Source organism: Panthera pardus, unplaced genomic scaffold (assembly GCF_024362965.1).
Source record: "Panthera pardus isolate Hobbes unplaced genomic scaffold, ASM2436296v1 HiC_scaffold_15, whole genome shotgun sequence".
Lineage (NCBI taxonomy): Eukaryota > Metazoa > Chordata > Mammalia > Carnivora > Felidae > Panthera > Panthera pardus.
In genome coordinates, this window is record NW_026526710.1 from 29,881,483 (window position 1) to 29,894,509 (window position 13,027).

General features: G+C 34.2%; 1 protein-coding gene across 4 annotated transcripts in view; it reads right to left on the bottom strand.

Moving 5' to 3' along the window:
- The window catches only part of ANKRD12 (ankyrin repeat domain 12), a 125,882-nt gene that overhangs the window by 60,330 nt on the left and 52,525 nt on the right, over window positions 1–13,027 (bottom strand). For 3 of the 4 annotated variants that reach the window (XM_019418461.2, XM_019418462.2, XM_053902394.1), the window contains exons 4-7: window positions 12,326–12,394; window positions 8,217–8,363; window positions 4,187–4,387; window positions 1,103–1,245 (exon numbers count right to left, since the gene is read on the bottom strand). In XM_019418461.2, coding sequence (XP_019274006.2) covers window positions 1,103–1,245; window positions 4,187–4,387; window positions 8,217–8,363; window positions 12,326–12,394 — 560 coding nt within the window. The remainder of the gene's footprint in view (window positions 1–1,102; window positions 1,246–4,186; window positions 4,388–8,216; window positions 8,364–12,325; window positions 12,395–13,027) is intronic. The other variant, XM_019418463.2, reaches the window with a different exon arrangement.

Here is a 13,027-nt window from a genome sequence, read left to right on the forward strand (position 1 = left end):
TGGCAGGGTGCCTGGGTAGTTCAGCCGATTAAGTGGCCGACTCTTGATTTCAGCTCAGGTTATGATCTCGTAGTTTGTGGGAGTGAGCCCTGAGTTGGGCTCAGTGCTGACAGCGTGGAGCCTGCTTGGGATTCTCTCTCCTCCTCTCTGTCTCTCTCTCTCTCTCTCTCACTCTCAAAGTAAATAAATAAACATTAAAAAAAATAAACAGTAGTTGCTTTTGGCTAAAAATACTGAGAAGTGGGGAGGAAGGGGGGGGAGCCTGCAGTTATCTTTAGAAGCTATAAAGTACTTTTCAACTTTCTAAACTATATCCAAATATTCTTTAATAGGTTTTCTCTTTACATAGTTTTTACTTTTATTTGAAACACAAAATCCTGCTTTTGAACCATTCCTGATAGTGCCCCAGACTGATTTGCTCTCACTGTAAGCAGACTACCACAATGCAATTAAGCATTAAAGACACTTAAAACATGAGCTTCATTACAATAGAGATGGGCTTAAGCTTGGATATCAGCATGACAAAGACTGAAAATGCAAATGGATTTAAAACCTACAATGGTTCATAAAATTACATCAAAACAAATTAAACATGATGTTCAAAGGTGCCATTAATTTGTAAGCATATATAATCATGTTTGATTATGTTTTTATTACTATACATATAAACCATCTGAATATATTAAATAAATAATATCAGCTAACATTCAGGAATGAAGGTTGTAGAGAGAGAGACCATTAAATATTAATAAGTCTGAAAAATATAGATAGGCAGGGCAAGACGGTAAAATTTTCACTATAAGTAAAACCTGTTTTAACTGCTGCATCTAGCTATCTGACAGGAGAATGGCCTTGCAATAAAATTTTGCCAACCTGTTTAATTAACTATCAAGTTGAATAAATCTTATGTTTTAGATAAAACACTAAATTTGACTACAATATGAATTAGCAATTAGAAGGCAGGAAAAAGGGAAAATAAAATACAGATGAGCTCACCAAGCAATGGGTGAAATATGAGATGGTATGACGAAGAAGTGAACTAAATTACTCTGGGCTGAGTTAATATTTTGAAAATGTATATTGATTTTTCTATCATACTTACATCTCTGTGCCCACTACTAGCAGAATCATGGAGTGGAGTGTCATCATCTAATCCTTGTGTGTTAACATCTGCTCCAGCTGCTATAAGTATCTTAGCAACATCATAATATCCAACGTTGCAAGCTTCATGCAATGGTGTCCAACCTAAAGTTAGCATATTAATTTAACATATGGTTAATTTACACTAATTAAAAAAATATGTTTTATATACATAGCTGCGTGAGTGAGATATATGGCTTCTAATACACATAGTACTGAAGGAAAAAGGAATGATTAACAAGCTACTGGAAATAAACACCTAAGAATACCACCAATTTTACAGAAGATTTATTTATGTTAATATTATTTCCACTGGGGCTAAATATTTTACCAAAATATTAAATTTTTAAGCTTATCCAATAAATACAAACTTGCTGTAATGTATAATAATCATCTGAACTATGGAAAAAGAATAGAAAAAGGAAAAAATTAATAAGCTTGTTAGGGGATTTCAGCAAACAAAAGCCTCTATATGTTTTAAGAGTTTTCATTTTTCCAAGACTTAATACCTACTTTAACTAAAATAAATTTATCACTACAATAACTTTGGTGATAGAAAAAAAAAGTTGTGTTAATGAAAGAAATCAGAAAACAAAAAATACAACACAGAAAATAAGCATCACCCATAATTCCACCACTCAGATATAAAAATTTGAATAATCTAGCTAATTCTAACCTCTTTCTCTCTTTGATCTGTAATTTTTTTCTTTCTATTTTTACTATTACTTAATTTTTAAAGTTCATTTTGAGAGAGCAAGCAGCACAAGTGGGGAGGGGCACAGAGAGAGGGAGAAAGAATCCTAAGCAGGCTCTGTGCTAGCACACAGCTGACTTGGGGCTCAATCCCATGAATCATGAGACCCATGACCTGCGCTGAAATCAAGAGTCAGGCACTCAACTGAGCTACCCAGGTGCCTCTCTTTTTTTTTAGTTTATTTTTTATTTTAGAGAGAAAGAGCGTGAGCAGGAAAAGGCACAGAGGGAGAGAGAGAATCTTAAGTAGGTTCCATGCTTAGCGTCCAGCCCAATGTGGGGCTTGACCCCAGGATCCTGTGATCATGAGCTGAGCCAAAATCAAGAGTTGGACACTCAACTGACTGGGCCACCCAGGCACCTCTCTCAGGTATATAATTTTAAAGTAAAGCTGGGAAGGTTGTTTAACCCTCTTCTATTTACTGAAGTGAAAATAATCTCCCATGTCATTACACTTTTATACAAATAGTATAGAACTAGTTGGTACACTGTAACTTATTTAAATAAGCTCCTATTCTTGGGCATTTAGATTATTCTTATTTTTTTTTTATTTTTTAATGTTTATTTATTTTTGAGAGAGAGAGAGAAAGAGAGCGTGCACGCACACAAGCAGGGGAGGGGCAAAGAAGAAGACACAGAATATGAAGCTGGCTCCAGGCTCTGAGCTGTCAGCACAGAGTCCAACACAGGGCTTGAACTCACCAACCGTGAGATTATGACCTGAACCAAAGTCGGACACTTACCTGACTGAGCCACCCCGGTGCCTCCTGGTTTTTAAGATATTAAAAACAATACTGTAACAAATATTCTTACAACTAAATTTTCATGCATATCCATATCTAAATATTTAAGTTAAGTCTTTAGAAGTGGAATTGTTAGATCAAAGTGCATTTTGTGTCTCATTCTTTAAAGGAGACCCTGTACATTGCCCTCTTCCCCACTCACACCAGAGAAATAAATTCCACGTGTATTCTAACAGGGCTACATTACATTTAAAAGCAGAACAAAAACAAAAACAAAAACAAAATATGGGAATGAGAAAACAGAGGGGTATGTAGGAGCAGAGAAGCCCTTATTACAACAAACAAACAACAGAAAGAACCCATAAATAAAAAGATTAACTGATAGGATTACATAAAAAATTAAAACTTTAAATACAATAAACAACACTGAAGTAAAAATTCAAACACAGCCACAGTGAAAACTTTTACATATTTGACAGAGAATTAAAACCTATACTAAAGACAAGAGGCTCTTACATATTAGTAATACTGCCAAACCATTAGACAAATGGGCAAAAGGCTAGATCTGGCAATTTTTTCCATTTGTCAGATTGCTAATAATTAAATTGATAATATCTAACTTTTGTGAAGAGAAAAAGGGCTCTTCTATGTATTCTTGATGGTAGTATAAATTGAGAAATTTTTTTTTTGGATGGCCATTTGCATACGTAGCCCCTTTAACAGTTTCCATTCTGAAATTCTGAAATCCTAGTATAGCTATACACCAAGTCATTGCTATAGGAGTGTTCATCAAACTATTGTCCATGGAATCTATACTATGCAATAGTAATGCAGCTGTTGAATAAAATAGAACCACCTATCTGTACTGGCAGAAATATCTGTAACACATTAAGTAAAAAAGGCAGTTTGTAGAACTACAGACCAATAGATACAGATGGGATGATTTAATTTTTTAAAAAGCCTATAAAGGCTCATTTTATGCAGATGGTAATAAAAATGTACAGAAAGGATAACCTTCAAATTGTTAACAATAGTTTTGTGGCAAAGAAAGAATCTGTATTGTAGTATGTGAAGTATGGGAATCTCTGTATTGTTCCCTGCATGCTTTTACTGTTTGAATTCTTTACAGTGAGAATGTACTGGTATGGTATTTGAGTAATTAAAATGAAAACACCACCAGTGCTCTTAAAGTTCTCATGTTCAAGTTAATAAACATTCTTGAAAGACTTATGAAAGAATTAACACTTGGAAAACATTATGTAAATCTAATTTATCTACAATAGAACCTAAATTAGATAAAGAATTTTGTGGTAATATATCAACTAAAATACTCATTTAATATTTAAAAATTTGAGTAGTTCTTGACATGGAATTATAGCAGAGGATCAGGGTTTATGTGCATACTCCAAAAGAATTTTATAATATACTACACTTTTAGAACTCTTTTGTATTAGCAAGAGGAAGACAGAATACAGATTAAAATGTAATCAGAATCTGTTTCAATGATCAATTTTAGGTCCTGAGAATTAGTTTTTAATTACTAGTCTTACCTGCAAAATCTTTCACATTCACATTTGCCCCTAAACTTATTAATTCTTTGACTTGTTTCACATCTCCTCGAATAGCTGCCATGTGTAAAGGAGTTTCACCACGTTCATTTCTTTTATTAACTTTGTCTTTTTGTCGAGATGAGGAACTGGGAGTTTTCTTCTGGGCTGGTGTCGTTTGTGATGGATGATTTGGTGTGGAATCTGTAAGAAAAAAGAAAGTTAACGAAAGTTCTAGACTGAATATTTTGAATGTTCATGGAAAGCTTTGTAATGTGCAATTTCCTGGAATGGGGGAGTATCTTCTCACCCTAACAATCCAAAACTTGGCTTGGATGATATATTAATAATTTAACCCAAAATACACTGAGTAGATCTTCCTGTAGGGTTATCAAATATTGCATGAACAAATACAGAAAAAATGTTTTATCAATTCATAAAATTGCCTTAAATTGGTAACAAAGTATCCAGTATGTACTGTAAAAGTGTCTGCTAAATGAATAATTTGATAAACTGCAAAAAATACGTATTTCTCGGGGCACCGGGGTGGCTCAGTTGGCTGGGCGTCCGAAATTGGCTCAGGTCATGATCTCACAGTTTGTGAGTTCAAGCCCCATGTCAGGCTCTGTGCTGACAGCTCAGAGCCTGGATCCTGCTTAGGATTCTGTGTCTCCCTCTCTCTCTGCCTTCCTCTGCTCATGCTCTCTCTCAAAAATAAATAAACATTAAAAAATTTTTTTGAAAAAAAAATATGTATTTTTCATGGCATGTTACTCTTATTCTAACACCTAGATGAAATGACACTGAAGGCTAGAGTTCACACTTTGGAACTCAGACAAAGTGTTAGAGTTCTATTCGGATATTAAGTTCAAATTGAGGTCATGGATGATTTTAGCATTAAAATGAAGCTTAAGATCTACAAGAAATAAGGACGTCTGGGAAGGCCTTTAAAAAGTGGGCTAATCAGAAAAAAAATTGCTTTGAGTCCCATCTTTTGATTTTTGTTCCAGTCTCTATACCAAAAATAAGAATGTTAAACAAGATAATACCCAAAGTTCTCCCTCTTGTCCCCATTTTAGAACTACTGGGACAAAAACAAAACAAAACAAAAGGTTTCTTAATCGGTTAAGGATTCCAGACATATGTACAGTGCTAATAATTAATTCTGAAAATTTACAATTATTTAAAAGAAACAAATGTTCTAAGAGGAAAGTCTATGGAAAATAATTTTCTAGCATCATATAGAAATTTTCTTGCAAATTGACATGATTAGGGCACTCAAGTAACATCATTCTGTCCCCAATAATAAAAAAAGCTTAAAATTTACATTTTGGATTTTAAAGTGCATTGTGTCAGTAACAGTTTCTTATCTGGACTTCTGGAAGTACACTCCATAAGAGCACAGACACAGTCTTAGTGTCTATCTTATTCGTTACTGTATCTCAACTGTTTAGAAGACTTTTTGGCACACGGTGGTACTCATGCAATACTTGTTGAATGAATAAATGAATTTTACTATAATCTTTATAGTCAAATTATTTATTAAAATTAGCTGTTCAGTTTCTTAAAAACAAAAGGACATATTTTTTAATCCAAGCAACTTGCAAGGAATTCATACAAAATTTTGTTAGCCATTTCAAAATAATATTCATATACATAAAATAAAAATAGTACTATCCATAATGGCAACCAGGGTAAACATAACAGAAACAGGAGAAATTAATTACATAATGGATAAAGTAATGAATCCTAAACTACGCGTATGCTTATATGTTGGCAAACAGCTTCATATTTTGAAAGTTTTCCACTCTAGTTCTACATATATTAATAAAGTTGACTAAAAATCCTTATATGAAAAGAATCAACTGCATTATAGTATGATCTTATTTAAATTTTAAAACACAAATTACATAGAGAGCCTGGCTGGCTCAAGACAGTGGAGCATGTGACTCTTGATCTCGGGGTTGTGAATTCAAGTCCCACGTCAGGGATAGAATTTGCCTTAAAAAAAACAAAAACCCTACAATGAAACATGTATCTGTATGTTTATACCTAGAAAACTTCTAGAAGGAACACTGGAGACGTGGCAAGATTAACTTTTTGCCTCCTAATTTATTCTAAGGATAGAAATTCATGGTATAACAAAATGAGTTCTTAAAAATAAAAGTCTTCTCATCTAACTATTATATCTGACACAAGGTCAACATTTTACAGAAACATTTGAAGTTTTAACAATGCATAGCATCTTTTTTAAAAAAAAAATTTTTTTTAACATTTATTTATTTTTGAGACAGAGAGAGAGAGAGAGGAGAGAGAGAGAGGAGAGAGAGGAGAGAGAGAGAGAATGAACAGGGGAGGGTCAGAGAAAGAGGGAGACACAGAATCTGAAACAGGCTCCAGGCTCTGAGCTGTCAGCACAGAGTCCGACGCGGGGCTCGAACCCGACGGACCATGAGATCATGACCTGAGCCGAAGTCGGACGCTTAACCGACTGAGCCACCCAGGCGCCCCAACAATGCATAGGATCTTTAATTTGGCTACAGTCATGCAAAAACTGGGGGCGGGGGGGGGGGGGGGGGAGGGGGGGTGGGGGGGGGGGGGGAGGCAGGAGAATAACCAAAAACAACACGCTCTACTTAAAAAAGCAGGAAGCCCTAATGTGTTCATTAGTTTAAGATTAGATATACCAATGATTTGATGGAAACTACAATACATAGAAGCTCTTAAAAATTTTACCATGTTGTCATAGTTTTTTTAAAAAGCCAATACGGGAAATCACCAGAGAAAACTATCCTTTTCAATGCATTTCAACAGTGTCTGTTAAGTTACCCCAAATCTTATATAAAGATGCCTTGAATTCAGAGCCCAAAGAAATTTTTTTTCTCTAGACAAAACTGATTTACTTTATTAGTCAATAAGAACTATACAACTTAAAATTTTGTGTCGTTGGTTGCCAGAATGCATTCAATGGTCAATAGTAATTATCATCTCTGCCCAGCTATCTGGATTTTACCTAGCTTTTTATAGCTTTTAAAAAATTAGTGAGTTGGGTAGTTCCCTTGTTCTGGTTCTGTTGGTAACCCATCCTAATTATTTTTGGAGGGCACAGTATAGAAACAACTCTTCCCCACCCACACACATACACGCAGTACAACACATTAATCAGAAGTGTGAAATGAAATACGAAATAAATTTACATAGCATATCACAAATATTTTCCCTTTTAAAATAATTTAGATCTCAAACAATAAAGCATGGATTACATTATGGCTTCTAAAAGTACTGGTGATGGGTACTGAGGAGGGCACCTGTTGGGATGAGCACTGGGTGTTGTATGGAAACCAATCTGACAATAAATTTCATATTAAAAAAATAAATAAATAAACAAAAGTACTAATGTGATAAGATTACCAGTTTATCGGCAGGGTGCTTGCAACTGAAAAGTAAACTATAAACCTAGAAGCAGCTTTATAGAAACTAGAGTAAAGATGCTTCAGTAAGGTGAAAGCACACAGTGCAGCAATGGACTCTTTTTTTTTTTTTTGGAATGACCATTTCTAAATTACCCAATTTAGCTGACAAATATTTACTGAATATCCACTAAGTGCAAAGATCCCCCGCTCCTGTATAGATTCTCATCTGGTGGAGGATACAGACAATAAACAATTATCACCCAAATAAACGTAAAATTACACTTACAAGAAGTTTTTAAATTTTAAAAATATTTTTGAAAGCAAGCGTGTACACATGTGTGAGGGGGAGGGGCGGAGAGAGAGGGAGACACAGAATCTGAAGCAGGCTCCAGGCTCTGAGTTGTCAGCATGGAGCCCGACGCAGAGCTCAAACTCCCAAACCGGGAGACCATGACCCAAGCTGGAGTCAGACGCTTAACCAACGGAGCCACCCAGGTGCCCCCAAACTTATAAGAAATTTTTATTAAATACAAGAAAAATAAAAATTTAAAGTAATTGTTAAGACACGGGTGGAATCTGAGGCAAACTAAGAATACACATGTACTCAATGATGGTGTCACCTGGACTGTTGTCTCTTGCTGTCATCTGCATAAGGAGTGCCATCTGCTTCCGCTCAGAGAGTGGATAACCAAAAAGAATGCTAACTGGCGTGGACTTCTTATTTCCAGCTTCCTTTTTTGTTTTCTTCTTTTCTGGACCTTCTTTCTCTGGAATTATTAACAAATATGTAAGAATCTGAAACAAATGCAAGTACTGAAAAGCAAAACATAAGAAAACTTTTAAAAAACAGATGCTATACATGTATTTGAGAAACATAAACTAGTAATAGGCTAACAAAAGAACACTAGACTTTTATTGTATTATATGAGCAATTTTCCTCCTGAATGCTTTGAAAAAATATATATTAATTCTGTTTTCTGAAAATTAAGATTTGGAAATTTATTCCTAGTATAATTTGTATTTTAACAATTTGTTCTTTTAAAATTAAACTTCCTCAACAACACTTCAAACATTCCTTAGTATCACATCTTTGAAGCTTCTCTTCATTCATTATAGTTTTATTCTTCTTAATTACTGCTGTCCTTATTAGCAATGTTCCTTCAAATTACTTCCCTAATTCCACTGATGATTTGCATAATCTAATGAGATAAGTATTTAAGACAAGTCTCATCACACGAAGTAATTACTGAAAAACAGCATCAGATCACCTTATCCCAGACACAGGATAGCTGAACATGGAATGATCCTGATCAAAGTTAAAAATGAGCAAATTAAAGATTCTGCATGTGTGTGGGTATGTGGGGGTGGTTAACAGAGATTGTGCAAAGATCCAAAATGTCTAAGCATTTTTTTCAAAGAGATTTGATCCATCATAAAGCCAGTTCTCAGGTTGAGCTACTTGGGAAATCCTTTGGCAATGCAGCCAGCATTCCCCATCAAGTGCCAGGAACTTCAGGTGGAACTGGATTCTGTAAGTCCGAGAGATACAGATAGCTGTTCTAGGACTTCTCTGGGAGATAATTCAGGTGTGAGTTAATGTCTGCTTATTAAGTGTCTAGGCATCTTATTTCTTGGGAAATCCTATACAAATTATCTGAGAATTATTGATCGGGGATTGAGGGTCCCTGCAAAGGTGGACTAACAAAGATAAATAAGTAAATTTCAAAAATAAACATAGAACACAGCAAAAATGGAAGAAGGGAAGGTTTAGTAGTAAATATTGCATTTTTTTTTCCCTAGGCAGATGTGGCCAACAGATAGACTATTCCAGGTGATAAGCATTTATTAATCTAGCAAGTTTCAAGAAACTAGTTATAATTTGATATTATTTAAATATTGTTAAATATATAATCATTTAAGGCATAAGAACTTAAAAGTAGTAATTCTTGCAGCGAGCCACTTATTTAATTAGGATACAATGGTTGGCATCCTAATGGCCTAGAAAAATTAAGAGATCAGAACATTTAAACTCTGCTGCCCAGAAATCACTCAAAATTCAATAGCTCCTAAAATGTCCATCGTGTTGATACTTAATTTTACATAACAAAAACAAAAAACTTCAAGATTTACTTAAGTCAGCCTTTATTAATAGTTCTAAATATTGTTTATTTTCCTGTTTCTTATTTTATTATTAATGGTCCACTTTAGTATAAATCCAGTTTCAGCACAGTGTCTCATCTAACTTACTAAATTTATTATAAAGCCCTTACAGGTTTTTAAGAGAAGCCCATTTTTTTTCCAAAACATATACTTTCTTCTAATAATATTCTGTATGCTTCTGTTCTCTCATATTTAATGAGGAACCATAATTATTGTTTTAATGATTTTCTGCCTAAATAACAAATCTTTAAATATAACGAATGTACTTTTCTAAAATTAAAATATTTAATACTGTAAAATTTTATAAAAAGGAGAAAAGTTTTTTTTAAAAAGAAGTGACATCTAGTAATTGGAGGAAACAAAATGAAGAAAATGTACAGAGAATCTTTCTTTAAAATATTTTCTTAAATTTTGGGGAAATTTTCGTACTTTCTCATTTACAAAACAATGAATTTTCTGCTTCTCATTACATTTCATGCAATGTTTTAAAAAGAATATGCTCTCAAGCGATACATTAAGCAAAAATTCAAATTAAATACTAGCATCCAATCTGAACTCTGTTTTTCTTTAATTGAGTTTACCTTAGTCATTTGTCTGAGTTCATGCTTTACATAAGATAGGAAAAGAAGGTAAGTAAACAGATGCTGGGTGTAAGATAGCTAGATTAATACCATTCTTCAAAATTGTGTTAGATTAGTATGTCCCAAAGTGTGCTTTCTCAAGTGTAAAGCATTCAACAAAACTTTTGACTATGTGGGATCTATACTGTGAAGAACTTATTTCCTGACCGGTCATAAGTAAAAAATGATCACGTGTATTTGAGAAAGTTAGGTACTTCTCAAGTTTGACAACTGAACTATTTGTCCAAAAAATGGGTCAGAATTTTAAAATTTACACAGAGGAATACTGACACGTGCTCATTTAGCACAGTCTCCTCTAGAACTGAAATTCCACTCGACCACTCTAGAGATTTTTAAAAAAAAATCCAAGTGATTTACTTAAGACTAAAGAAAAACAGAGAAATAGATTACCCACAATCCAACATTCTTTATTTCAAGGTTCAGAAGATCTTTAGAAATACAGAGATGTCTCAGTCTTATAATCTCAAAAATGAATGCTTTCTTTTCAGGACTTGTCAGAATAAACAAAAAGCTCAATACAGTCACATCCCAATTAAGTGTAGGGTATATCAAGAAGAAGAAACAAATTTCTTTCTTGGGGAACTGGCTCATAAACCAACCAGCCTCTCAAAAACTAAAGAATATGATACTTCCCCACAAAGCAGTCACTGGGGAAGGAATGGAGCAATGGAGCTGCAACTCCATTAATTCAGATGAATATAACTAAATCAATCACATTTGGAATGCACTTCAAGTCTGAGAAAAAAATGTTGCCATTGCTCTCTGGTTCTAAAGCATCTACAAGAATTTCTAAAATGTAGGTGCTTATTATCTTTTGATTTCCAGCAATACTACTCAGATCATGGATAGTTTCATCCCATATACCTCTTTCAGGTATACCCAGGCCCTGAGGAGTCCTGTTTTAGAAATGTATACCCAACTCCACAGCAAGCGTGGGCTTTTTAAATTTAATGCTGATTGTAAACATGTCCTTTACCCCCGAATTTTGATAATCAAGTACTAACTTATCAGCTCAGTTAGTACCCTTCAGGATAATTTTAAGAGTAATATTTGGCTCTACACCTCCCTCACAAATTTATAAAATATAAAATATACCAGAAACAGAAGGTTTATTTCAGCTTTTATTAGCTAAATGTCATATGCTGAAAACTGGACACTTGGACACCCAGGGACTAAACAATATTTTATATTATAAAAAAATTAAGAGATAAAAATATAAGCCCATTAAAAAAAAAAAGGACAATCAAAACACTTAACTAGTTAGTTTTCACATAAGATAGCACTTATACATTCTCCTCTATTCTTCTATCTGGAGCAATTATGAAGCCTAACCTGGTGCCATAGCCAAATAAAGCAGTTCCAACACAGTTCATGGTAATGGCATTTCTCCAGGAAAGCTGTTGTTTTAATCCACTGTTAAATTCAACATGGGCAGCAAAGTCAATAGGCTAAAGACAGTTCAACCAAAAACTAAAAAAAAATTTTTTTTTAAAAAACAATGCATGATTAAATAGTAAGATGACACTATGAAAACCAGTACATATGGTGTATATCTTATAAAGAGTATAGAGCAAAAGAGACCAAGGACCTTGAGCATCTTCCCATAGGAACTGCTGCACTGCACAACTCCAAGGGGCTGAATTTTATACTGGTTTCTATGTGAACGGTAGCCCCATGTTGTGCTGTGCAACTACTGAGTAGTGGTACATAGTAGTCCTGCTTAAAATGTTCATAAATAGCACATGTTGGATATGATGCACCAGACACCTCAAACAAAAACTGGAAAATTCAGTGTCACTCATGTAGTTCACTTTTCAACCAACGATACTTATATACTGGTTTGAAAGGAAGTTATTTATAGTACAACAATTACTTGTAAATGTGACAGAAACCACTGGCTAAACAGGTGCCCCTGATAATCTAATTACCTGAGTATGTCCTGTAAGAAGATATAAGTCTCTCCCCCCAATTTTCACTTGTATGTCCTGGATCTGAATCTACAGAATAAGAAGAGACAGAAGAAAAGAAAAAAAGCACACGAAGGGAAATGCAGAATTCAACAAACCAACATTTTTCAAAAGACCACTAGTTTAGTCAATGATCTATCACTGTTTTTCCAAAAGATTATTTTTAAGGTAAAGCCAAAAGCACATTTAAAACACAGGTTTGGCTGAAGATTTCAATTTGGCCAAGACTTCAGTTTTTTTCAATTGGACTCTTAAAGCTGAGAAAGACAACCATGCAGTTTGCAGTAATAGATACTACTGATGCTATTTATTGAAAGAGATCTCCTTTGAAGCTTTATTTTTTCCAATCTCTGAATAATGATAAAAGAGGCAGTCCTCTATCACTGTCTTTCTGTTTAGAATTTGTCTTTAGAAAACTTGAATAAAGGACCTCAATAATCCTTTTTGTTCTATGAATGCCAAACTACTCAGAAAACAATGGAACACTATGGACTGCAGTATCATTCTAGACCACAGACTTTTCTATAAATTATACGCATTTCAAATGGTATGAATTACTACACTGCCCACTATATAAGACGTCTTAGAAAGAAAGCAGCCTAAAATCAAAACAACGTTTATCAGCTAAGATAAGAATATGGAATTCGGCCTAGCAATTCATGA